Source organism: Amia ocellicauda, chromosome 14 (genome assembly GCF_036373705.1).
Source record: "Amia ocellicauda isolate fAmiCal2 chromosome 14, fAmiCal2.hap1, whole genome shotgun sequence".
Lineage (NCBI taxonomy): Eukaryota > Metazoa > Chordata > Actinopteri > Amiiformes > Amiidae > Amia > Amia ocellicauda.
In genome coordinates this window covers 9,690,507-9,717,560 of record NC_089863.1, presented here as the reverse complement: position 1 = coordinate 9,717,560, position 27,054 = coordinate 9,690,507, and the positions used below count along the sequence as shown (strand labels likewise).

General features: G+C 44.6%; 2 protein-coding genes and 1 long non-coding RNA gene across 3 annotated transcripts in view; 1 reads left to right on the top strand and 2 right to left on the bottom strand.

Annotated features, from left to right (window-relative positions):
- Positions 1 to 7,856, bottom strand: part of LOC136768664 (uncharacterized) — a 142,777-nt gene extending 134,921 nt beyond the window's left edge. Inside the window, exons 1-2 of the long non-coding RNA XR_010822008.1 lie at positions 7,781 to 7,856; positions 7,663 to 7,724 (exon numbers count right to left, since the gene is read on the bottom strand). This is a non-coding gene — a long non-coding RNA (uncharacterized LOC136768664). The remainder of the gene's footprint in view (positions 1 to 7,662; positions 7,725 to 7,780) is intronic.
- cirop (ciliated left-right organizer metallopeptidase) lies at positions 1,919 to 11,339 on the top strand. Its single transcript, XM_066722942.1, has 15 exons — positions 1,919 to 2,160; positions 2,405 to 2,924; positions 4,014 to 4,107; positions 4,272 to 4,323; positions 4,510 to 4,659; positions 4,841 to 4,966; positions 5,068 to 5,149; positions 5,424 to 5,569; positions 5,670 to 5,844; positions 6,019 to 6,088; positions 6,220 to 6,316; positions 6,548 to 6,643; positions 6,742 to 6,870; positions 7,030 to 7,148; positions 8,602 to 11,339. Exons 2-15 carry the CDS (start codon positions 2,444 to 2,446, stop codon positions 8,885 to 8,887), a joined length of 2,103 nt encoding a protein of 700 aa, XP_066579039.1. The 5' UTR covers positions 1,919 to 2,160; positions 2,405 to 2,443; the 3' UTR covers positions 8,888 to 11,339.
- Positions 11,340 to 25,413, bottom strand: LOC136768115 (GTPase IMAP family member 8). The gene is made up of 8 exons (XM_066722168.1): positions 25,303 to 25,413; positions 24,306 to 24,349; positions 23,798 to 23,905; positions 22,135 to 23,049; positions 15,083 to 15,339; positions 14,272 to 14,323; positions 13,451 to 13,558; positions 11,340 to 12,538 (listed from the first exon to the last, which is right to left on the bottom strand). Exons 2-8 carry the CDS (start codon positions 24,337 to 24,339, stop codon positions 11,553 to 11,555), a joined length of 2,460 nt encoding a protein of 819 aa, XP_066578265.1. The 5' UTR covers positions 24,340 to 24,349; positions 25,303 to 25,413; the 3' UTR covers positions 11,340 to 11,552.
- Between the last annotated feature and the right edge of the window lie 1,641 nt (positions 25,414 to 27,054).

Sequence of the window (27,054 nt, the reverse complement as noted above, 5' to 3'; positions counted from 1 at the left end):
TAACACTGCACTGAGAGAGAGAGGGTTAATACAGACACACTGACTGAACACTACAGCACATTAACACTGCACTGAGAGAGAGAGGGTTAATACAGACACACTGAACACTACAGCACATTAACACTGCACTGAGAGAGAGAGGGTTAATACAGACACACTGACTGACTGAACACTACAGCACATTAACACTGCACTGAGAGAGAGAGGGTTAATACAGACACTGACTGACTGAACACTACAGCACATTAACACTGCACTGAGAGAGAGAGGGTTAATACAGACACACTGACTGAACACTACAGCACATTAACACTGCACTGAGAGAGAGAGAGGGTTAATACAGACACACTGACTGACTGAACACTACAGCACATTAACACTGCACTGAGAGAGAGAGGGTTAATACAGACACACTGACTGAACACTACAGCACATTAACACTGCACTGAGAGAGAGAGGGTTAATACAGACACTGACTGACTGAACACTACAGCACATTAACAATGCACTGAGAGAGAGAGGGTTAATACAGACACACTGACTGAACACTACAGCACATTAACACTGTACTGAGAGAGAGACGGTTAATACAGACACACTGACTGAACACTACAGCACATTAACACTGCACTGAGAGAGAGAGGGTTAATACAGACACACTGAACACTACAGCACATTAACACTGCACTGAGAGAGAGAGGGTTAATACAGACACACTGAACACTACAGCACATTAACACTGCACTGAGAGAGAGGGTTAATACAGACACACTGACTGACTGGACACTACAGCACATTAACACTGCACTGAGAGAGAGAGGGTTAATACAGACACACTGACTGAACACTACAGCACATTAACACTGCACTGAGAGAGAGGGTTAATACAGACATACTGACTGAACACTACAGCACATTAACACTGCACTGAGAGAGAGAGGGTTAATACAGACACACTGAACACTACAGCACATTAACACTGCACTGAGAGAGAGGGTTAATACAGACACACTGACTGGACACTACAGCACATTAACACTGCACTGAGAGAGAGAGGGTTAATACAGACACACTGACTGAACACTACAGCACATTAACACTGCACTGAGAGAGAGAGAGGGTTAATACAGACACACTGACTGAACACTACAGCACATTAACACTGCACTGAGAGAGAGAGGGTTAATACAGACACACTGAACACTACAGCACATTAACACTGCACTGAGAGAGAGGGTTAATACAGACACACTGAACACTACAGCACATTAACACTGCACTGAGAGAGAGAGGGTTAATACAGACACACTGACTGAACACTACAGCACATTAACACTGCACTGAGAGAGAGAGGGTTAATACAGACACACTGACTGAACACTACAGCACATTAACACTGCACTGAGAGAGAGAGGGTTAATACAGACACACTGACTGAACACTACAGCACATTAACACTGCACTGAGAGAGAGAGGGTTAATACAGACACACTGACTGAACACTACAGCACATTAACACTGCACTGAGAGAGAGGGTTAATACAGACACACTGAACACTACAGCACATTAACACTGCACTGAGAGAGAGACGGTTAATACAGACACACTGACTGAACACTACAGCACATTAACACTGCACTGAGAGAGAGAGGGTTAATACAGACACACTGAACACTACAGCACATTAACACTGCACTGAGAGAGAGAGGGTTAATACAGACACACTGACTGGACACTACAGCACATTAACACTGCACTGAGAGAGCGAAGGGAGGATAAGTAGAAAAGGAGAGATGGAGAGATTTAATTAAATACCTGGGATGGGGAGGGAGAGCGGGGGAGTATGTGTACTGGGCTGTGTAGGAATGTGCTCTGACTCTCTGGAGGATCGAATTCTCAGCACTGACTGCAATCAGACCTCTGCTGCCACAGTCTCACCTGCATGACAGAGAGAGAAAGAGAGAGGGAAGGAGAGAAAGGGGGAGGGACAGAAACAGATACACAGACAGGGAGAAACGGAAATGGAGACAGACTAAGGTACACAGAAAAAAAAAGAGAGACGGAAAGACACAGACAGAGAGAGACAGAGGGAGGGGGTACAGTTGTCCATGCCTGCAGCTCGCTGGGACACAGACTGATCACCTCACTGAACTCCCAAGGTACAGTACAGCACTGTGTGCACGTCTCTGGATGTGTCTGTGTGTCTAACTCAGTGTTTGCAGCCACTCTGTGATTTCATGTTAAGCACTGATGATTTGAACATGCTTTGTGAGACAGTTGTATGTGCACGTTCTGCTGTGTCATTGTGAGATGAATTGAGGCCGGTTATCTCGTTACTGCTGTTCTGTTTGTGTTTGTATGTTTTGTTTATGTTATTTTTCATGATCTTGTGTTGGTCTGTAGTGGAGGCTGAAATACCCAGAGCATGCTGTTGCTAGGGAGATGACCTCTGACCTCATCCCTGCCCACACCATCACCCCCCTGATGCCACGGCTGTTACTGTGGCTGCTGCTGCTGCGGCTCCCAGAGAGCCGGGGGAGGTGCATCTTTGACGAAGTCCAGTCGACAGTCAGGGTGGTGTCCCCGCCCCCAGGGACAGAACCCATAACCATGCCCCCGCGCATCAGAGACACGGCCCCTCACATGCATGTCTCACCTACTGTAACGACTCTCCAAACCCCGTCCCCAGCACGTCAATCCCTTCTTTGGCAAGCCCCGCCCACTGCAGCCCCGATCCCGGCCCATCGACGGGATCCCCGCCATTCGGCCCCACCCCCTCTGAGCTCTGATAGGCCCCCTGTGCTGCCAATCAGGATCCGACCATGGACCCCCTCGGAGAGCCCGGCCCTGTCTACACAGGAGAGACAGAGACTGGAGCCCGCCCTCGCTGAGGCTCTGAGCACGCTGACACGCGCACTGTCAGGTCTGTCTGTCTGTCTGGCACACTGTCAGGTCTGTCTGTCTGTCTGTCTGTCTGTCTGTCTGTCTCACACACTGTCAGGTCTGTGTGTCTGTCTCACACACTGTTAGGTCTGTCTGTCTGTCTGTCTCGCACAATGTCAGGTCTGTGTGTCTGTCTCACACACTGTCAGGTCTGTGTGTCTGTCTCACACACTGTCAGGTCTGCCTGTCTGTCTGTCTGTCTGTTTCTCACACTGTCAGGTCTGTCTGTCTGTTTGTCTCGCACACTGTCAGGTCTGTGTGTCTGTCTGTCTCAACACTGTCAGGTCTGTCTGTCTCGCACACTGTCAGGTCTGTCTGTCTGTCTCAACATTGTCAGGTAGGTCTGTCTGTCTGTCTGTCTGTCTGTCTCTCACACACACTGTCAGGTCTGTCTGTCTGTCTGTCTGTCTGTCTGTCACACACACTGTCAGGTCTGTGTGTGTGTAACAGTGTGTGTAACAGTGTGTGTGTGTGTGTGTAACAGTGTGTGTGTGTGTAACAGTGTGTGTAACAGTGTGTGTGTGTAACATTGTGTGTAACAGTGTGTGTAACAGTGTGTGTAACAGTGTGTGTGTGTGTGTAACATTGTGTGTAACAGTGTGTGTGTGTGTATGTAACAGTGTGTGTGTAACAGTGTGTGTGTGTGTGTGTAACATTGTGTGTAACAGTGTGTGTGTGTGTGTAAGTGTGTGTGTAACAGTGTGTGTGTGTGTAACAGTGTGTGTGTGTGTGTATGTAACAGTGTGTGTGTAACAGTGTGTGTGTGTGTAACAGTGTGTGTGTGTGTGTATGTAACAGTGTGTGTGTAACAGTGTGTGTAACAGTGTGTGTGTGTAACAGTGTGTGTGTAACAGTGTGTAACAGTGTGTGTGTAACAGTGTGTGTGTGTGTGTGTGTGTAACAGTGTGTGTGTGTGTAACAGTGTGTGTGTGTGTGTGTGTGTGTGTGTATGTAACAGTGTGTGTGTAACAGTGTGTGTGTGTAACAGTGTGTAACAGTGTGTGTGTAACAGTGTGTGTGTGTAACAGTGTGTAACAGTGTGTGTGTAACAGTGTGTGTGTGTCCACAGTGAGTAGGGTGCAGGGCAGGCTGTTGCTCAGCAGAGACATTGGCAGCTACTGCAGATACACCTGGAGGAACAGCAGTGCAGCCAACTACAACAGGTCAGTGTGTCTGTCTGTGCATCTGTGTGTCCGACTGTCTGTCTGTGTGTGTCTCCCTGTCTTTTTCTCATTGTCTGTCTCTCTTCTTCTCATTGTGGTGTTAATGTCCTGTCATTCAGTCTGTTGTAACTCCCTCTCTCTCTCTCTCTCTCCCTCTCCCTCAGGTGTGGTCGAGCCAATGAGAACTACAGAACAGAGACCTGTCTTGACATCACTGTGAGTCTAACTACTACTACTACTACTACTACTACTACTACTACTACTACTACTATTCCAGTGAGCTGCAGTTCCCCTGCTAGGCCTGTACAGAGTGAGGGGGCGCTCTCTCTCTCTCCCTGGAGTGTCATTTTTGTTGTTGTTATAGTTTAATGGGTACTGATTATCGCTGTCTATTATCTATAGATCCCGGACGATCACCTGGCGGGTTGTGCGGTTTACCTTGACCCTGACTCTGCCTCCATGACCCTCCTGCGACCCCAGGGGGCGGGACTTCCTGACACTGACTTCCTGTTGTACCTCCACACCGACAACACTGACAAGTGCAGAGCCCAGGTCAGACTGGTATTGTTATTTGTCTGTTAGTCACACAGTGAGTTGGTGTTAAAATTGTGATCACGCTGTATTTATAAGATCACACTCTGTTCGGTAGAGAATTGGTTGTATATGTGTCTGTATTAATCCCTCGCCTCTCTCTCTCTCTCTCCCCCTCTCTTTCTCTCTCTCTCTCTCTCAGTCCAGTGTGGTGGCGTACGCAGCGCAGTGTCAGTCGGACGCGATGGGCCGGCCAGTGGCAGGCGTGGTGGTGATCTGCAGAGACAGACTTACGGACCCCCGTTACACACACAGCACCATTGTACTGGTACAGAGAGAGAGACTGATGATCAATTATGTGATATGTTGTGTTGTAGTTTGTTATGTTATGTTGTGTTGTGTAGCAGTGCGGTGTTGTTTGTGTTTCAGACATTGCTGCATGAGGTTATCCACACTCTGGGCTTCTCCAGTCAGCTGTACAGAAGCTGGAGGGACTGCACTTTCCATACTGGTACAGCACTCTTACTCCTGCTCTTTCTACTGCTTACTTCTTCTCTTACTATTGCTCTTAATACTGCTCTACTATGACTCTCACTACTGCTCTTAATATTGCTCTTACTACGGCTCTACTACTTCTGTTAATACTGCTCTACTACTGCTTTTACTATTGCTGATAGTACTTCTATGTTGTGTGTTGAAGTGTGTTGTAGTGTGCTGCTGTGTTGTGTGTTGTGTGGTGCTCTGTTGTCGTGTGCTGATTGTGCTGCTGTGTCGTTGCTGTGCAGACGTGGGGGGCTGCGCGCTGAGGGGGCGGGTGGTGAACACCGACGAGACGGGGCAATCAAGGGTCTACACCCCTGCGGTAATTTCTGCCCTCAACACTCACCTCAACACCCCCGGGGCAGAGCAGGGAGCCCCACTGGAGGACCAGGTAACACACTGAACACACACTGAGCACACATTGAACACACGCTGAACACACTGACACTTTGTTTTAACATGAGTGTCTGTTGTGACTCTGTGTGTGTCAGGGTGGTGCCGTGTCCTCTCACTGGGAGACCCGTGTTCTGTTGGGCTCAGTAATGACGGCGGCGCTGGGCCCGGAGGGGACTGTGCGGCTCGACCCGATCACCCTCGCCGCCCTGCAGGACACAGGCTGGTACCGAGTCAACACCAGTACCGGCCAAACTCTGGAGTGGGGCAATGGTGAGAGGAGCAACTGACTGACTGATTGACTGACACACTGACTGACTGACTGACTGACACACTGACTGACTGACCGATACCTGACACACTTTCTGACTGACACACTGACTGCATGACAGTGGCATATTGGAAGCGTGTGCTGTGTGAATACTGTGTATAATTTGCGTGTTGTAGGTCAGGGGAGCCTGTTTGGGTCACTGTCCACCTGTCATGACAATTCTTCCAAATTCTTCTGCACTGGCAGGTAAGTATTTTTATTGTTGTTATATTACTGTTATTATGATAATCAGTCAGTCAGTCAGAGTGTTCAGTGTCTGAGTGTTAATATAGAAATCTCTCTCTCTCTCTCTCTCTCTCTCTCTTTCTCTCTCTCAGTGGGTCAGGGTGTCATTACCTGCACCTCCACAAGGGGCAGTGTGACACAGACGAGTTTCTGAATGGCTGCCGCATTTACAAACCACTTAGCCAAGGGGTGAGGATCCCTCTCTCTCTTTCTCCTTCACTCTACCTCACTATCTCTCTCTCAACTCAATTTCATTTTTATTTATTGGCACGAGCAAAGTGACAGCTTTTTTCTCCTCCCTCTCTCTCTCCCACGGTCTCTAAATTACCCCTCCTGTGTTCTTTCTCTCACTCCTCTATTTCTCAAACTCTTGCTTAACTGATAGCATCCCTCTCCCTCTCTCACTCCCCCTCTCTGCAGAGCGAGTGCTGGAAGGGAGGGAGTGTAGTGGAGGAGTGGAGCGGGGAGATCTATCACTCCGACAGCCGCTGCTTCTTCTCCAGTCTGAGGAGAGAGGTAGGTCTGCCTGTCTCTGCTGATGTGTGTGTGTGTGTGTGTTAGGTGTGTCCAGTTACTCAGTCAGTATGTCTGTATTAACTCTCTCTCTCTGTCAGAACATCTCCGTGACAGTCAATGCAGTAGCAGGTCAGTGTTACAGACACAGGTGTACCGGGCCAAACCGGTACCAGGTCCGAGTGTTGGGGTCAGACTGGGTCGACTGTGCGGCCGGCGGAACCACACAGGTAACACTGCTACACACCTGGGGTCTCTATGTGCTGAATTAAACCCTCTCTCCCTCCCTCTGTATCTCAGTACATTTGCAGTAGTGTCCACTCTATGTCACTCAGTGTATCTGCATTAACCCCCTTCACCCCACAACTCTCTCTCTCTCCCTCTCTCAGGTCCCAGGGTACAGTGGAGTAGTGTTCTGTCCTGATAGGAGATTATGTCATCAGTCAGACCAAGCCCCTGCCAGTCCCAGTGTCACACTGCAGTGGACTGCCCCCATGCCCAGTGACAGGTAAATCAACATCTGTATCAATTCCTCTGTCCTCTCTCTCAGTGCAGTGTTAATGTGCTGTAGTGTTCAGTCAGTCAGTGTGTCTGTATTAACCCTCTCTCTCTCAGTGCAGTGTTAATGTGCTGTAGTGTTCAGTCAGTGTGTCTGTATTAACCCTCTCTCTCTCAGTGCAGTGTTAATGTGCTGTAGTGTTCAGTCAGTGTGTCTGTATTAACCCTCTCTCTCTCAGTGCAGTGTTAATGTGCTGTAGTGTTCAGTCAGTGTGTCTGTATTAACCCTCTCTCTCAGGTCAGTGTTAATGTGCTGTAGTGTTCAGTCAGTGTGTCTGTATTAACCCTCTCTCTCTCAGTGCAGTGTTAATGTGCTGTAGTGTTCAGTCAGTGTGTCTGTATTAACCCTCTCTCTCAGTGCAGTGTTAATGTGCTGTAGTGTTCAGTCAGTGTGTCTGTATTAACCCTCTCTCTCAGTGCAGTGTTAATGTGCTGTAGTGTTCAGTCAGTGTGTCTGTATTAACCCTCTCTCTCTCAGTGCAGTGTTAATGTGCTGTAGTGTCCAGTCAGTGTGTCTGTATTAACCCTCTCTCTCAGTGCAGTTAATGTGCTGTAGTGTTCAGTCAGTGTGTCTGTATTAACCCTCTCTCTCTCAGTGCAGTGTTAATGTGCTGTAGTGTCCAGTCAGTGTGTCTGTATTAACCCTCTCTCTCTCAGTGCAGTGTTAATGTGCTGTAGTGTTCAGTCAGTGTCTGTATTAACCCTCTCTCTCTCAGTGCAGTGTTAATGTGCTGTAGTGTTCAGTCAGCCAGTGTGTCTGTATTAACCCTCTCTCTCTCAGTGCAGTGTTAATGTGCTGTAGTGTCCAGTCAGTGTGTCTGTATTAACCCTCACTCTCAGTGCAGTGTTAATGTGCTGTAGTGTTCAGTCAGTCAGTGTGTCTGTATTAACCCTCTCTCTCAGTGCAGTGTTAATGTGCTGTAGTGTTCAGTGTGTCTGTATTAACCCTCTCTCTCTCAGTGCAGTGTTAATGTGCTGTAGTGTTCAGTCAGTCAGTGTGTCTGTATTAACCCTCTCTCTCTCAGTGCAGTGTTAATGTGCTGTAGTGTTCAGTCAGTGTGTCTGTATTAACCCTCTCTCTCTCAGTGCAGTGTTAATGTGCTGTAGTGTTCAGTCAGTGTGTCTGTATTAACCCTCTCTCTCTCAGTGCAGTGTTAATGTGCTGTAGTGTTCAGTCAGTGTGTCTGTATTAACCCTCTCTCTCTCAGTGCAGTGTTAATGTGCTGTAGTGTTCAGTCAGTCAGTGTGTCTGTATTAACCCTCTCTCTCTCAGTGCAGTGTTAATGTGCTGTAGTGTCCAGTCAGTGTGTCTGTATTAACCCTCTCTCTCTCAGTGCAGTGTTAATGTGCTGTAGTGTTCAGTGTGTCTGTATTAACCCTCTCTCTCCCTCTGTCTCTCTCAGTACCCAGTTCTTCACCATCCTGCCCGGGACCTCTAACTCCACCATGACCCCTGATTCCTCCAGGGCCACTGTGTCCCGGGCGACGCTGGCTGCAGTGCTGGGCAGTCTGAGCGCGCTCTGTCTCCTCACCCTTGTTAGCGCCGCCCTCGCTCTCTCTCACTGGAAGCACCACTCCGCCAGGGTCAGAGTTCATGCAGCGGGGGAGTGGGAAGCGGGGGGCACCGACAACAGACACCCTGACAGAACCGCAGCTCCAGCCAATTGCCCCCCTGCCAAAATCCCATGATGCAATGATGAGTTGGGTCGACTCCTTGGGAACCCCCCGCAAGCGTAACAATATTAAACCACTTCAGAAGTCTCTCATAGCCCATCTAAATTAAAACATTTGATTTGTATACTGCCCATTACTTAAATAAAAGTTGTTGGATTTAACAAAGTTCAAAACTGACAAAAAAAGACCATCAATTGCCACTGTCCTGTCAGTAGGTATTGGACCAAATTAAATTTTGAAATTAATGTACAGTTTTGTTTTCTCATCTTCTACTATGAGGGGCCGTTTAGGAAATTATTTTAACTTTTCATGCACACACACATATGAAACACACATCAGGTAGTCAGCATAAAGTTAGCATAACAGTCTGTTTGAGGCAAGTTGTCACATGAAATTTGGGGCTGGTTTTCGCATACCGATAGTGCAAAAAGATCAGTGTTGGACATGCAGGGAAGCAGAGCGTAATTTGGATACATTAAGAAAAGACAGATCATTCCTTTTGAGATGGAGAGACAGCTAGTGGAATACATATCTAAGGTGTCTGATATTTATTTTGGTATTACCCAAAAGAAGTACAGAAACTTGCCTTCCAGTCATAGACAGATAAAGATCAAGCCAGCTCAGATTGGTTTACCAGCTTCTTAAAACACCACCGCCCAAAGCAGAGGCAACTAGCCCAGAGGCAAAATCACCCTCCCATTTAAGCTGTAGCCCTAACACTCAAAAATGTCTTGTATGTTCAATAAATGGGTGGCACGGTGGCGTGGTGGTTAGCACTGTCCTGTCACAGTCCTGTCCAGAATGTAATCCTGCCTTACGCCCAGTGTCTGTAGGTTTAGCTGTGGCTCACACCCAGTAATAGAATAAATATAAGCCAGATAAATATAAGATTGAGTAAAAAGTGTGACAACCAGCCCTGGTCTCTCCTATTTTGTCCTACAAAATACGTTTATCGTGTTTAGCAATTTTGTGAATGAATAGTAAAATTTACTTTGCCTTCCGTGGTCTGAATGAACACCCGCGTATGCATTATGTCCACTAAATGATGTAAGGAAAAATACGTTGTGTATAAAATGTAAAAGTTGCATTTCATTTCATGGTTGAAATTAGAACATAAGAAAGTGTACAAACGAGAGACCATTCACTCCATGGTGCTCGTTTGGTGTCCATTAATAACCGAGTGATCCAAGGATCCTATCCAGTCTATTTGTAAATGTTCACAAATTTTCAGCTTCAGCCACATCGCTGGGGAGTTTGTTCAGATTGTGACGCCTCTCTGTGTGAAGAAGTGTCTCCTGTTTTATGTCTTGAATGCCTTGAAGCCCAATTTCCATTTGTGTCCCGGGTGCGTGTGTCCCTGCTGATCTGGAAAAGCTCCTCTGGTTTGATGTGGTCGATGCCCTTCATGATTTTGAAGACCCTAACATTCTGCTATTGCTTCCACACATTGTGTGGATGGAGAAAGTGAGGAGTCCACATAGACTCCTAGGTCTTTCTCATGCGTTACTTAATCTAGTTCTGTTCCTCCCATAGTGTAATTATAGTGGACATTTTTGTTACCTGCATGTATTACCTTGCACTTGTCCACATTGAATTTCATCTGCCAGGAGTCGGCCCACAACTGAATATTCCCTTTGAGTCCCTTTGAATAGCCTGTGCTGCCGTGATTGTATCTGCTGAGCCACCTATTTTAGTATCATCTGCAAATTTGACAAGTTTGCTAACTATCCCAGAGTCCAGATCATTAATATAGATTAGAAAAAGCAAAGGCCCTAGTACTGATCCCTGTGGAACTCCACTAACAACCTCGCTTATAACTGGAAGGTTGTGGGTTCAAATCCCAGGTGGGGCAGTGCTCTTGAGCAAGGTACTTCACTTATATTGCTCCAGTAAAATGCCCAGCTGTATAAATGGGTACACTGGATAAGAGTGTCAGATAAATGACAAATAATGTAATCTAATGATGCAGGTGAGACTGATTGGGGTATAATTTCCTGGCTCAGTTTTGTCCTCTTTCTTGTGGATTGGTGTGACATTTGCTGTTTTCCAGTCAGTTGGAACATCCCCTGTTCTAAGTGTCATTTGGAATATTTGACTTAGCGGCCTATAAATAATTTCCCTCATTTTGTTAATTTGTGATTCATTTGTGCTTTCGTACTCTCGACACAAACGGTGCACCATAGAAAACAGATTTCCGTTTCTGTGTTTCTTCTTCATTTTCTGTAGATTCTGATGTAGTTAACGCGACACTGCCCCCTATGTTAACGGTACGTACAACTGTTTTGGCAGACGCCCCTGCATGTTCGCAGAGACGCAGATGCATAAATCAGGCTTACCGATTACAGAGGACAATCTCTCTCTCCCTGTCCATCATATTATTATTATACTTATAACGATCAGACCCTGTCAGTATTGCTGCAGTGCTTGTACTGAAGACCTAGAAGTAAATAAACACAATTTAAAATCATTCCTTGAAAGAGTTTTATTTGTTATACAGTGTAATACACCTGACTTCTTCATATACAAACATAAGCAACACTGGCCACCAAACATTTGCTTTTATAAACAAACATCACCTGTCCCGTTCCTCCCTCTGAGCCCTAAGTAATTTCATCAAGTAAGTATTTATCTGTAATATCAATCTCTGCATATGTCACTGTAAGAGCACTACAGGCTGTATCTATCTCCCCCAAAACTGAGAGAAAACCTCCCTCACCATAGTGAGCAGTCCCCCCAGTACAGTGCTGCTCTCTGCCTCCTCTCTTGCCGCTTCCAGTTTCTGCTGGAAATGATTCTGAATCTCCTGCTTCTCCTCGTTCATGAGTTGATCCAGTTCCTGCATTCTTGCAATCTTCTGCTGTAACTCTCTCACTTCGCTCTTGTGTCTCTCCTCTGCTTGCTGCAGCCTTTTCTCCAGATTCTCCTGGTATCTGCGCTGCAGCTCCACGCTTTTGTGAACGAGAGCCTCCTCGGCCTGCTGGTACATCTCACTGGTGTAGCAGCCGCCCCCGTTGTCCTGCACCATGGTGGTGATCTTCCTGATGAGATCGGTCACCTGGCCTCGGTCGTCCTGATCTTTGTTATTGAGGACGTGAAACCGGCCCCCACAGCACCTCACCAGCTGCTGCAGGTCCTGGTCTGCGCCGATAAACTGCTCAATGGTTGTGTTCTCCAGCTGGTCTCCGCCTGTGAACAGCACTATCATGTACCTGGTGGCCTCCTCTCCGAATATCTGCTGGATGATGCTGACCGCCCTTCTCTCTTCCTCTGTGTAGCGGCCCAGCTGCAGCACCAGCAGGAGGACGTGGGGCCCCGGGGAGGACAACTGGATGCATCTCACGGTCTCCTCGGCCACGGTGTCTATAGGCAGGGTCGTGTCAAACAGGCCCGGGGTGTCCACCACTGAGACGCTTTTTCTGCAGATCATGATATTCCACTTCATGCTTTGCTGTGTGACGGAGCAGGGTTTGCACTCGGAGAGAAAAGCCTTCCTGCCCAGGATGGTGTTCCCCGAGGCGCTCTTCCCGGCCCCGGTCTTCCCCAGCAGCACCAGCCGCAGCGCAGGCGGAGGGTCTGAGGCGACTGAGGGAGGGTCCGAGGCCGAGGAGACTGAGGGAGGGTCTGAGGAGACTGAGGGAGGATCCGAAGAGTCTGTGAGAGGGTCTGCTGAATTGGGAGAGCAAATAAAAACTCAGTTTATCCAAGTAGACTGTCTGTGTGCTGATGCCGGAGGTTAGAAGCACAAGACTTACACATGCAGCAGGTCACATCATCGCAATCTTCAGCTGTTTCTTACTTTCCCACTGATATTAATTATGCCTGCAGTGGTTATGTTTACATGTAGAGAATTTTAACAATCTGAATGAATTCCTTATGGCTTAAGATTTCTGAATGAACCGTTTATATGTACACTAATATAAGGCAATCCTTTGGAGGTATTTGTTTATATATACATGGCATGTAATCGGAATACATTTTTGCACACGCGTAGGCCAACTTTAGCGTTAAGGTTAGTATTACAAAAGAAAGCTCATGCTATTCTTGCCCATGGTAGTGGTACTATGTATTGCGTGCTGTACACGGTACCAAAATCAACTGCCTTGGCTCCAAACACTCCTTGTGCACTTGTTGAACATTACAAGATGAAAAAAAGAATTAGTGCACCGCAAAGGCAATTTGATTCAAATGATTAGCTCGATGCCCATACCTCCCGCAGCGACAAGAGATCACTGGATAAGAGCAAGATCATTTTCAAGTCAAATTAATGGACATGCGCCGAAAAAAAAGTTTCCAATCGAGAAAGTAATTGATTAAAGCGTTTACATGGCTATCAGACACTAATATTCTTCTATTGAATAGATTATCAAAGGTCTACACCACCCCTTCATTCAGATCGAAAATTCATTCGGAATGAGCTCAATGTGATTAGTCTGTTCCCATTCAGGTGTTTTTATGAAGGCATTTCATTAAGCTATTAGACATATTGTTAACGGAATATTAGGCTCCATGTAAACACAGCATTGGTCTTTATTAGCCAGTGTGTTCGTGCGGCTCGGGGCCACAGTGGTCATGACTTACAGCTGGTATGGATGTCTCTGCTGCAGGGTCTCTTGGGCTCTGACAGCCCCTCTGCCTCCTCCTCACTGCACGGCTCCGTCTTTATGACTCGTAGGCTCGGTCTGACGGCTGCAGAGGAGCACAGCACAGACAGGTGGGTTATGGGGTTCAGACACACAGACATATTTACTCCACAGTGTGAAGCTGGAGCTGCAGACCTTCTCCGAGTTCGCCAGGTGCTGGAGGAGCAAAGAGTTTGTCCCTTGGATGTCCAAACTTCACATTGGTGTTATATGGTGCTACTCTGTATGTTGGCTCCAACTGGAGTGTCATAATATTTGTAATAATTTTAAGTGCAAATTAATAAAATGCTTAGATTGTGCATGAAATAATAGTGTATAATTATGATTGCTGCTGGTATTATGCTTCGTAGAAGATACCCATATCCAGGAGGACTTACAATTGTTACAATATATCACATTATTGGTATATATAATTACCCGTTTATACAGCTAGGTTTTTACTGGAGCAATCTAGGTATAGCACCTCACTCAAGGGTACAGCAGTAGTGTTCCCCACCTGGGACTGAACCCATAACCCTCCTCTTCAGAGCCCTGACCACTACTCCACACTGCAGCTACTATAACTATTACTACTGCTGCAGCTACTACTATTCTCCTACCCCCTCTTTGCCCAGTAGTGAGGGAATAGGCCTCACAGGCAGCTTGCTGTTCCAGACAGGTCAGATTCTTGTCCTGGAGGAAGGTCTGCATATGTGCCCAGTCCCCCCTGCCGGGATTCAACCCCAAGACACCTTGTCACCCACAGATCAGTCCACTTACGCTGGGTATGCTGGGCGGTGTGTCGTCTTGGGTCCAGCGCATCCTTTGTCTGCTGTTGGAATAACACAGACGAGAAAGATGAATTAGTGACGGTAGCTAAAACTGTAACACCCCCGCTGCCCCCCAGACCAAAGCAGCTCTGGCTATTGTAAAGTCCAAATGAAAAGCGTGCTATAAGTGTATTTTCGGTTCACAATACTATACTGTAAACTGCAACATAGACTAACTGCATACTTAAGTGACTACAGTATCCGAGTTAAACGGAACAGCTAGGTGGGAATGTTGCAGGTATGAATAATGATGTTACACTGTTTCTCTTTTAAATAAAGACAATGCAGGCATTCTCTAGATCTGCATACAATACAATTCACTATCAAAATATGATTTTGTTCAGGTATTTAATCACCATGCATACTGTATGTTCCACTCCATAAAGGTTATGAAGATTCACATTAAACCTGAATGACTGATTACAATATGATGAGGGGGTGAAAACATGCCACAAGTGATTTATATTAAAGAATATAAGAATAATCTACATTAAATTGGTTATAGAATAAAACTACCTCCAAACAAAACAGTTTCCACACAATACTGCAGACTTCGCCATTTTAGTTGAGATCACATGACACAGCTTTATTAAATAATGTTAAACAGCCACTAGCCTTGCAAGGTTTCAGATCACCTCTTAATGTACTATTACGTACTAAACGTGCTCCTCGTCCACTTACTTTGCAGTTGCATTTCAGGTTGATACCAAACTGTATTTTGCATATAAAACGTGGTGAAGTGCATGCAAGGCTGAACATACCAGGGCTTTTTTGTGGTGGGACGGGTGATGGACTCGGAGGTGGGCGAACATGTTGGACGTGTTCCCACTTATAGCCGACACCTGGATCCTGCACAATTTGCAGACTGGTTTCCCGTCCTCAACAACGGTGCCCTGGTCGTTTTTCACATATCCGAAATACGCCCAGACGGCTGAATTGATTCGCCTGGCCGGGGGGAAGAGGTCCCTGTCCCGCTGGTAAAGGTGTCTGCTGTTCGGCATGTTTCCAGCGCCACGAAATGCAGATGTTTAGCAGCAATTAGCTGGTGGAGAAATACAAAAATACTAGTGGGTAACTGATGGATACACTTATCATTTATCATACACAAATCTAATGAAAACGCGTTAAAAGTTGAAACCGTGCGCACTCGGTAATCGCGATACCTCGGTGGAGAACCCCGCCAATTTCACTGGGGAACTTCCGTTGTAGGCGCGGCGGTGCATTGTGGGATTGAGCCCTCTCTATTCAAGGCACCGCAATGGACACCCTGCCTCGTTTCATATTACAAGGCATCTCTTTGAAAACAGTTGCATTTTTTAACACGGTGCACCTGGTTTGCATTAGAGGCGACCCGCCCTGAACATGTACGACTTATTATCCCAACGAGCCATGTTTTACCGGGAAAGACAACAGCGCTTTATGTGTAAGTGCCGTCTCCGGTGTCCCGCTCATGAATATTCATGAGCACAGAGCCGGTCGGTGGAATGGGGAAGTGGGCGTGGCCTGTTCGTGTTGCGCAAGGGCAGAGATTGGCGGCGATTCAGAAATAAGAGATATCGTGTGGATTATAATACTTATTTTCATTATTATCACTGTATGTAGTAGTAGAAGTATTAATGTTAAGGCCATGAAGGTGTTCTGTATTTAATTGTGTCTGCTAAGAAATCATTAAATAATAATAATACAAATAAAACAAATACTTTTTTGTTTTCTGCAGGATGATATTCTGTACATTTTACTTAATAAATAATAATAATAATAATAATAATAATAATAATAATAATAATAATAATAATAATAATAATAAAGGAACAGACATTAGTATTACTGATATTATGCATTCATGATAAATTACATTCATAGGCATAATACTAATAACCCACATGATCTATGTTTTTATATGCCGCCAATCTCTGTTTCCTGTCTGTCAAATCCGAACCAGTTTTGATGTGTGCTCATGAATATTCTCTTGTTTTTAATCCATACACAAATACATACATTGTTTTTAAAAGAGATGATTTTGGATTATGAAGTGAGGCAGGTTTTCCAATATATAGATAAGGAGACAAGCACGGTGTCCTTGCAATCCCACAAATAGCAAGACGGAAGTAAAGGGGAGCTGAGTATGTTGTTAGTGTGCTGTAGTGTCCAGTCTGTCAGTCAGTCAGTGTATCTGTGTTAACCTCTTCTCACTCCCCCTCTCCCTCTCTCTCTCTCAGTACCCAGTTCTCCACCAGCCTGCCCGTGACCCCTTACTCCACCGAGACCCGATTCCTCCAGGGCCAGTGTGTCCTGATCGACGCTGGCTGCAATGTTGGGTAGTCTGAGCACGCTGGGTCTCCTGACCCTTGTTAATCCTGCCCTTGTCAAACTATCAAACATAATCAAATCAAATCATCTTTAATATTCCTAAATTGGAAAATAAGTTGGCCCAAAATAACATTAAAAAAAACAGACATTCGAACAACATAAAGACACTTCAATTAAAAAGTAATCATCATGAAGTGCATTACCAAGTGCAATCCACATACATGCAAAACAATAGCGACAATATCACCTTAAATGTTCATTATAGAACCTAACTGCTGCTGGAATACAAGAATTCCCAAAACACTTTGTGCGTATCTTGCATGTTCAAAGAACTCCAATAAATTAGTAAGACATGATCTGCCTCGTCTAAACCCATGTTGACTATCTCCAAGAATATGGTTTTCATTAAGATGCTCCTCTATTTTCTGTCTAATCATTTTTTCCAACATTTTACAGGTGATGCAGGTGAGACTGATTGGTCTGTAATTTCCTGGCTCAGTTTTGTCCCCTTTCTTGTGGATTGGTTTGACATTTGCTGTCTTCCAGTCAGTTGGCACATCCCCTGTTCTAAGTGTCTTTTGGAACATTTGAGTTAATGGTCTATAAATAATGCCCCTTATTGAACTTCAGGGGGTGGCGGTCTGTCTCTGTCCCGCTGGTGAACGTGTCTGCTCCACATGTTTCACTTGTTGTTGCAACATCTGTCCGCGCCGCTGCTGTTTCCATGTCGCTGGACACATCTGCCCCTTTAAGAGTTGTCAAAAACATCCTCCTGAATGTTTTAAATTAATTGTATCTTTGAGATTAATATTATTTATATTATTTTCAGTGCGCGTCAGTGGAGTTATTTGAACGTTTCACATTTGTTTGCAGTATTTATTTTTTCTTGTGTTGCTTTTGGAGATTATTTTTTAAAGTTGGCTATTTGTTTTCAATGTTCTGTTATTAAGGATTTTAAAGGAAATGTATTCTGGAATTTGACTGAATTATACATTTGCTGTTTAGATCATTTACATCTGCTGCTATTTACAACTTGAGTGCAATATATTCTGTGTTTGAAATGAAAGGAAACTACTTTTTAAGTCGGTTTGAAGTCTAATCCTTTTGCTGCTCCAATACATGTGCAGTGCTCGGAATCTGCTACAAGTGCAACAGTGCACATGTTTAAGTTACAAAACAAAGAAACAAAAACACGGGCGCTTGTGTTGATATTGATATACCTGTGGGTAATCAATGGACAAACATAGGATTTAAATAAAAATCCGTTCACACCACCTTACAGTGTACACAGCGATCAGTCGGTAATCACGGTGCCACTGCAGTGAACTCTTACATGGGAACTTCTGTTTCAGCCGCAGCGGTGCATTGTGGGATCGAATGGGTTTCCTATGGGGATTTGGTCCTTATCTACCTACACTGGAAACCCTACTTCATTTAATATTGAAAGCTTTCTATACAAAAAAGCTATTGTATCTTAACACAGTTCAGCTAGAATGTATTGGCAACACACAACCTTAACGTATGTGTGTTATTATTTCAACGAGCCATGTTTTCATCTGGCTTTTAGCATCTTTCTGCACTTCAATAACCATTTTATAAATCCTTTTTTTGGAACTTATATCTTTTCATTTTACTTTTTCCTATGTGGATTTTTTGGGGACTAACAGCTGTCACACATATTAGAGATTCTCCTCCCAGCAATTGTAGCTACAAATGGACTGTTTCTAACACCTTATTTAGTTAATTTTTGTTCTATTTTTATTTCTTGGCCATTTTAATGCTTTTTTTTAATGCTGTCCTGTACCATAGACATTGATGTTTCTTGGGGATTACCAACATGACCGAAAGCAGAAGCTGGACTTATCTGTCATCATCCCTCTTTTTCTTTCTTTAGGAAAACATTTGCCTGCCCCATTCTAGTTCCTGGTGCTGCCTGGGAAGATCAACAGTCCTCGCAAGATTTCCTTTGTTTTTAAATTTTCATTGTCTTTTAAACTCCAAAAGAGAAAATCTGGCTTACAAAGACAGTTTGTGATTACTATAATGAACTAGGCAAAAGTACTTTTGTCCCGTGTGCTCTATGGTGTGTTCCTGGCTTGTGAATCCCTGACTAAAATAACCCAAAGGGAAGGGAGAACTCAGAGGCAGGTGCCTGTGCAAAACTGGCTAATTTGGGGAGTTAATAACCTCCCAACAGGTCCTTGTGCCTGTGCCCAACCACTAGGTGGCGTAGTTGTGCTTCCAGTGCAGAGTTTATGTCTGGGTGATGTTGGACTCTGCCCTTGTGACATTGCTATTGAAGAGCTGGTGTTGATGTAAGGTAATGGATTGCTAGTAGTCTTTAAGTCATTAATCAGGAGATGAAACTGCTTATAAAGTAGCGTGTTATTTTTACAATCACATGGTTTTATAACTTTTGTTATTTTTACAATCAGACGGGTTCTTGTAATTAGGATCATTATGAAAGTTACTCTCGCTTCATTAACATTTTTTAAAAACAATTGGTAGTGTGATAAAACAAACAACCCGAGGGAAGCAGGACAGGAAAGGTTTTTGCACAGCCTACAAATGTGTTTCTCCGAGCTCAACAGCCAGGTGAGAGAAAATTAAAATAAGGCAGTACAGGCAAAATTGTCAGACCATCCAGTGTTATAATCTTTTAGTAAAGAGTGTTTTCAAATAGAAAACATAAAAAAATGTTTCTGTCACATATCCAAGTAGTAAGAGATAGCACACCTAAAAATCAAACTTTGGCGATATTTTTAACTCAAACGTAGGCTAGTCTTGTTAATAGAAATTACGTTTATTTCTGTCATGCATTTTAGACACCACTAATATGACCATTATCCACAATTCCAAGTAAATACAGATATGATTTTCTTGAACATTCAATCTGAATTAAGGCCTTTACAATAGTTGAATCAATCAACACAACACATGGTGCGAGACTTCTCGTGGATTAGACTACCTTTGAAGGTGTAGTATTTCTCATTCTTGCTGCTGCTGTATTTAATGAGAGCCTTCCCTCACAAGTGAGCAAAATTGCCTGTTTAACAGCTGTTTAAATTTTAGTTTCATTTTTTCATTTATCAGCAAGAGGGGGAGACCACTCCTTCACCCCCTACCGATGCCTTCTTGTTTACTCAGGGAATGAGCCCCACTATAACTAGAAAAATTAAATGTAAATATAAATTACATAAATAATTATAGTAATAATACTAATAACCCAAAGCCTTCCACTTATGTTTTAGTTTACGCCAGTCTCTGTCTCCTGTCTATCACAACCAAACCAGGCCTGACTTGGTCTTGTGTTCATGAATATTCATGAAGTCTGCAACTAGTGACAGCACTTAGGCGATAAAGCGTTCTTGTCAGGCCAGGTGAAAACATTGTTGATTGAAATAAGGCATATATGTTAAGAAAGAGCGTCGTGTCTAAAATGCAACTGTTTTTTAATATGAATATGAAATGAGGCAGGTTTTCCATTATATAGATAGGGAGAAAAGCATCACCGAAACTCCTTGCAATTACTCAATACAGCACAACTCAAAGACGGTAGAAAAAGGAGAGTTGGCTATCATGTTTGGATAGTGCCCAAATGTATAGGGGGTGTGCCAATTTGTGAAACGTGGGTCAGGGTGTCATTACCTGCACCTTCACAAGGGGCAGTGTGACACAGACAAGTTCCTGGACGGCTGCCTCATCTACAAACCCGTGAGCCAAGGGGTGAAGATCCTTATCTCTCTACCTCATAGTCTCTCCTGTTCTCTCTCTCTCCCTCTCAATTCAATTTCAGTTTGCTTTATAGAGAAACTGTCAGCCCCCCCGGTCGGTACCTCGTCTGCACCCCTACTCCCCTTTTCCTGCTCTCTCTTCATCAGAAGCTCTCCTCGTTGCAGACACAGGTGTACCGGGCAAAGCCAGTCCCAGGTCCGAGTGTCGGGGTCAGACTGGGTCTACTGTCTGGCTGGTGGAACAACACAGGCAACACTGCTGCACACCTGGGGTCTGTGTGCTGAATTAAGCCCTCCCTCCATCTCTCTGTCTCTCAGTAAAGTGTGTATGTTTGTCCTCCTCTCTCTCCATCTTTCTCTCTCTGTATAGTGTTAATGTACTAAAGTGTTCAGTCAACTCATTAATCAGGTTTATCTGTGGTAACCTATTCTCTATCCCCCTTCCTTCCTTCCTCCCTCACTCTTCCTGCCTCCCTCTATCTGTCTCTCTGCCCTAACCCCACCTGGGTTGCCATTTTCCATACGACGCTGGCCACAGTGCTGGGCAGTTTGAGCACACTCTGTATCCTCATCCTCTTTAGCATCGCCCTTGTTATGTCTCACTGGAGGCACCATGCAGCCAAGGGTTGGGAGGAGGGGTTGCCAACAACAGACACCCTCCCTGACAGAACTGCAGTTCCCATCAGCCGCCCCCTGCCAAACTCCCTCAGGAGAAACACCCCACTGACTGACTGAATTACGGGGGGAATTGCTGGGGGAAAACCTGACATGACTGGCTCATTGATAAAACAAGGAACAATCCGTTTCCTGTTGTGGAGAAGCAGAGAGATGGAGAGTGATAGAGAAAGAGAAACCAATACGTGATTACAGTAATGGACTTTGTGTATGAACTGGACGCTGGATTTGAATTACAGACTTTGATTGCTTGTGAATGTTTGCAAAAAACATTCTCCATATTTGTATTGAATTAATAATGAATTATCCATAACCCCTGACCACTGGATATTACACACACACACTCACACACTCACATGTGTGCAGGGCAATTTAGAATAGCCAATCATCCCTGGCTGGCCTGTCTTTGGGATGTGGGAGAAAACCAGAGCAGCCAGAGAAAACCCTCTTGGACAGACATCCAAGGCTGGAATCCAGGTCCCCAGAGCTGTGAGGCAGCAGCACCAACCACTGCACCATTGTGCTGCCCATTAATAATAATAAATAATAAAATGACCAGATGAGGTACATTCCTTTCATTGGAACTCGATACAAGTGTTAATTCACATTGTTTCCAGAAAATTATTTATTTAAATACAGCACACTGAGTATTGATTATATCCATAAAATATAAATTATCTCAGTATGTTATGATAGCGCAAGAATATATTATTATGGTTTAGCATCTTAACTAACAACATATTTTCGTAAACTTTGCCTATGAAATTTATACTAATTATAGCGCAACCCTTGTGTAATTTAGTGTAAGATTGTATATCCTACTGCTACGACTATAATTTATGTTATTGGATTTTCCCCTTAGGCAGTACGTTTTTCTGTTCTATTGTGTTCCTTGTACTACAAAGCTTTAAGTAAATAAACACTTCATATAATATTCCTCATATACACACATAAGCCAAACTGGGCACTAAACATGGACTTTAAATACATAATAAAGTACTAAAAACACTTTTTCTGCACTTGAAAATTAATAACACTTCCATTACATACTTTCAAATTGTCCTTTATGAAAGCTACAGGGTCTAACTATTTGCCCCATAATTTAGAGAAAATATTCTTCATGTTTTTCACTAGTCCCTGTTCTAAGGCAGTGTTCTCTGCATCCTCTCTGGCCTCTTCTAGCTTCTGGCGGAAATGGTCCCGAACCTCCTCTTTCTCTCCCTCTGCTGATTCTCTGTGTTCTTTCAGTTTCTCATTCAGTTCTTCCAGATTTTCAATTTTCTGCTTTAAATCTTCTACTTCCCTCCGGTGTTTCTCCTCCACTGCCTGCAGCCTCGTCTCTAGATCCTGCAGGTATTTCTGCTCTAGCTCTGCGCTCTTGTGAACGAGAGCCTCCTCGGCCTGCTGGTATATCTCATTGCTGTAGCAGCCGCCCCCATTGTCCTGCACCATGGTGCTGACCTTCCTGATGAGATCGGTCACCTGGCCTCGGTCGTCCTGATCTTTGTTATTCAGGACGTGAAACCGGCCCCCGCAGCTCTTCACCAGCTGCTGCAGGTCCTGGTCTTTGCTGATGAATTTCTCCATGGTTGTGTTTTCCAGTTTGTCTCCGTGTGTGAACAGCACTATCATGTACCTGGTGGCCTCCTCTCCAAATATCTGCTGGATGATGCCGACCGCAGTTTTCTCTTCCTCTGTGTAGCGGCCCAGCTGCAGCACCAGCAGGAGGGCGTGGGGCCCCGGGGAGGACATCTGGATGCATCTCACGGTCTCCTCGGCCACTTCGTCTATAGGCAGGGTCGTGTCAAACAGGCCCGGGGTGTCCACCACAGAGACTCTAGTTCTAGAGATTGATTTTGACCACTTCTTGCATTTCTGTGTGACAGAGCAGGGACTGCACTCTGATAGAAAAGCCTTCCTGCCCAGGATGGTGTTCCCCGAGGCGCTCTTCCCAGCCCCGGTCTTCCCCAGCAGCACCAGCCGCAGCGCAGGCGGAGGGTGTGAGGAGACTGAGGGAGAACAAGAGCAGGTCAGATACCCAGTTGCACAGGGGTCTTTCACATACAAACTCAGTTTAACCAGGAAGATTATCTGTGGGCTGATGCTGGAGGTTAGAAACACGAGACTAACAGCTGTTTCTTACTTTTACATTCATATTCGTGTCACAGATGTGACAAAGCTCAATTATCATCACTAATTACTTAATTATTTAATTTATATATATATATATATATATATATATATATATGTTTTGGGTATTTATCATGTCTTTGGTTTATGATTTTCATTATTATTATCTTTATTCACGGATATTGTGTCTTGTTTGTTGATTGATTAAAAATTTACGTGTGCATTCTTTTACATTGAGCCGATCACTGCCAGACACACCTGCACCAAATAGGGCATCGCATGCTGCCAACACTACCACCAGACACACCTGTTCCCAAGGTCCACTGTTAGTGACTTAGACATATAAAAAGGTGGATGAAGTGAAGCAAAGGAGATCCAGAGTGTGAGTGTGAGTGTGAGAGTGAGACAGACAGACAGACACACACGAGTGCAAACAGCACTGGCGATGTGGAGAAAGCAGGAGAGGGAAGAAGCCGGGCAGAGAGAGAGACTGTATTTGGACATTTTGGTTACCACTGCCATGACCACCCGGTATGCCTACAGTGACACATATGTGCTGTTTTCCCGGCATGGTCTTTATTAGCCAGTGTGTTTGTGCTGCTCGGGGCCACAGTGCTCATGACTTACAGTTGGTATGGATGTTTCTGCTGCAGGGCCTCTTGGGCTGTGACACCCCTGCTGCCGTCTCCTCACTGCATGGCTCCTTCTTTGTTGCTTGTGGGCTCCCCCTGGGCCCTGCGGAGGAGCACAGTTTGCATCACGTTTGTAAGGATTTTAAGTGCAAACTAGCTAAGCTTCCGAAATGCTTAGATTACTAATAACAGTGTTGCTGCAGCTACTACTACTACTACTGTTACTACTGCAACTACTACTCTTTCTTTGTCCAGTAGTGAGTGAATAGACCCGCAGGCACTGCTGTAATGTCCAATCACTTTACTGTGCAGCATTGCTTTGGTCAGTCACAAATTAAATCAGTTTTCTACATGCTCCATATGTGCTCAGTCCTCTGCTGAGACACACACACACCCAGACCCAGACATGCATACCAGCATCTGTCTGAACCGCACAGCCCCACCAGCACAGTGATGGACCCGCTGCACTGCGCCAAATATCACCCACAGATCAGCCCACTTACCCTGAGCATGCTGGGCACTGTGGCATCTCTGCATTGCACTTTTTCTGTTGTAGGAGAAATTAACAAACATGAGTCACACCCAGGCAGATAAGGAACTGCATCTCCGCTGAAACTACAGGTTAATCATTAGCCGGGCCCTGAGGAAGGTGGCCAGGGAATGGCTGTTACACTACAGACACATAAAACAAAATTAATGGCCACGGCCATGAAACATTAATCATTAATCATTAATCAACAGTTGTTTTTTAAATAATCAAACTAAAATCCCATTGATTTGTTACAGAATGTTAGAACTAGTTTTCAGAAACCACGTCCCTTTCACCCCTAGCAGCAGAGTGGTTCCCAGTGCGCTGTGTCTATAGCTGTGCCCCCCCACCAAGCTGACAGAACTCAGATCCCCCCCAACCACCAGCTCATCCCTGAGGCCCCAGACACAGGAGGCTCCAGTCATTTTACAACAGACTATAAAGTGATATCAGGATGTTATTGTGGAGAAACAGTTCAATGTCTAGAATGAATGCCTTACCAGCACTTACAGCTCTCCTTAATTGAAGTAATCTGCTTAGATTTGATGTTTTAAATATTTAAATGTTTTGAGTTGGTTCTTCTTGATGTATTTCTCTACTTAACTTAAAATCCCTACTGTTTAAAATAAATAAAAGGCTCTGATTCAGGAAATTATTAGTTTAATTAAGGGTTCAATTAACTAATTGAGAACCTGGTGGAACAAAAACCAGCAGTGTAGGGGTCCTCCAGAACCAGGTTTGGGAACCCCTGTCCTACAGTATTCTGCACAGTCCTGTGGTATTGTATACTGTCATATTGTATTGTTACAGGACTTTATGTAGTTGCTAATAAAGTCACTAATTTTAATAGTCATTAACTGACTGGAGCCAGAGCCACTCACAACACAACTCAGCACTGCAATACAACATCTACTGTCTCTACTGACACCGTCCCCCTGATAAAATGAGTACAGATTAAATGCAACACTCACAGCGTGTGTCCTCTGTGCTCTTCTTGTCCTGAAGGATCAACAGCTTTGGGTTTTCTAAAAGAGCAGGACCCTCCTATCCTTCCCTCTTTCTCTCCCTGTCTCTCTCTCTCTTGTTGTGAAAGTGAAAAGTGAAAGTGCAGAGACAGCACTGATCTTTGTACTTTGCCCTTAATTGCAGCACTTAACACAATAACGTCTTCACTCTGTGACACACACTCACACTCACTCACACTGAGACACACACAGTCCCAGCATGTATCTCTGCAGTGTATCTTTATTTCCCTGTTCGCATCTCCCTTCACCAACCAGTATGACACACAGTGTGTGTATGTGTGCTGAGTGTCTTGTGTGATTTTTATCTGTGTTGAGTGTATTGTGTGTTGAATGTGTTTAGTGTGCTGTTTTCTGTGTCTTTTCACCATGATGAAGGCCCATAAGTGTGGAATTGATGTCTTTCTTTAAATAAATATTTATTATTTATTGGGATTGCAAGTTGAGTGAGTGCATCTCATTTTCTTCTTGATGTGTTGTGTGTGTGTTGACAGCATCCACACTTCAGCTTGTACAAAATACAGACTCTTCATCACTTAATAAATGACCAGAATATATTATTATTATTATTATTATTATTATTATTATTATTCAGTTATTTACAAATGCACACAACACTACACACAAACTCATACACAACTAGGAAAACAATAGCACTTCAAAGACAGTCCTCTGCACAGTACAGCGCAGTGGGGCATTATGGGGCATTGCAGAGATACAGCACTGACACCTGTAGTGTAGCTCCAACAGGAAATGTCTTTAATTCTGGAGTCCCGTCTGTCTGTCCGTCTGTCTGTCTCTCTCTCTCTCTGATGGCCCATCTGTCTGTGCATCTGTCAGTCTTTGCAGCTCCGCCACAGAGCTGACTGGTGCTGAGAGGACTCTACTTAACCCCCCAAAAACAAAATACAAATGACCGTGTATTAACCCTCTCTCTCTCAGTGCAGTGTTAATGTGCTGTAGTGTTCAGTCAGTGTGTCTGTATTAACCCTCTCTCTCTCAGTGCAGTGTTAATGTGCTGTAGTGTCCAGTCAGTGTGTCTGTATTAACCCTCTCTCTCTCAGTGCAGTGTTAATGTGCTGTAGTGTTCAGTGTGTCTGTATTAACCCTCTCTCTCTCAGTGCAGTGTTAATGTGCTGTAGTGTTCAGTCAGTGTCTGTATTAACCCTCTCTCTCTCAGTGCAGTGTTAATGTGCTGTAGTGTTCAGTCAGTCAGTGTGTCTGTATTAACCCTCTCTCTCTCAGTGCAGTGTTAATGTGCTGTAGTGTTCAGTGTGTCTGTATTAACCCTCTCTCTCTCAGTGCAGTGTTAATGTGCTGTAGTGTTCAGTCAGTGTCTGTATTAACCCTCTCTCTCTCAGTGCAGTGTTAATGTGCTGTAGTGTTCAGTCAGTCAGTGTGTCTGTATTAACCCTCTCTCTCTCAGTGCAGTGTTAATGTGCTGTAGTGTTCAGTCAGTGTGTCTGTATTAACCCTCTCTCTCTCAGTGCAGTGTTAATGTGCTGTAGTGTTCAGTCAGTGTCTGTATTAACCCTCTCTCTCTCAGTGCAGTGTTAATGTGCTGTAGTGTTCAGTCAGTGTGTCTGTATTAACCCTCTCTCTCTCAGTGCAGTGTTAATGTGCTGTAGTGTTCAGTGTGTCTGTATTAACCCTCTCTCTCTCAGTGCAGTGTTAATGTGCTGTAGTGTCCAGTCAGTGTGT

Excerpts from the sequence above, each read along its gene's own strand:
- cirop (XM_066722942.1), top strand. The coding sequence starts at position 2,444 with ATGACCTCTGACCTCATCCCTGCCCACACCATCACCCCCCTGATGCCA. Across the intron at positions 4,108-4,271 it reads AGTGCAGCCAACTACAACAG|GTGTGGTCGAGCCAATGAGA; the intron begins GTCAGTGTGTCT and ends CCTCTCCCTCAG. Across the intron at positions 5,570-5,669 it reads GAGCCCCACTGGAGGACCAG|GGTGGTGCCGTGTCCTCTCA; the intron begins GTAACACACTGA and ends TGTGTGTGTCAG.
- LOC136768115 (XM_066722168.1), bottom strand. The coding sequence starts at position 24,339 with ATGCAGAGATGCCACAGTGCCCAGCATGCTCAGG. Across the intron at positions 23,906-24,305 it reads CAGTGCCCAGCATGCTCAGG|GGCCCAGGGGGAGCCCACAA; the intron begins GTAAGTGGGCTG and ends GCTCCTCCGCAG. Across the intron at positions 14,324-15,082 it reads CCCACCACAAAAAAGCCCTG|CAGACAAAGGATGCGCTGGA; the intron begins GTATGTTCAGCC and ends TTATTCCAACAG.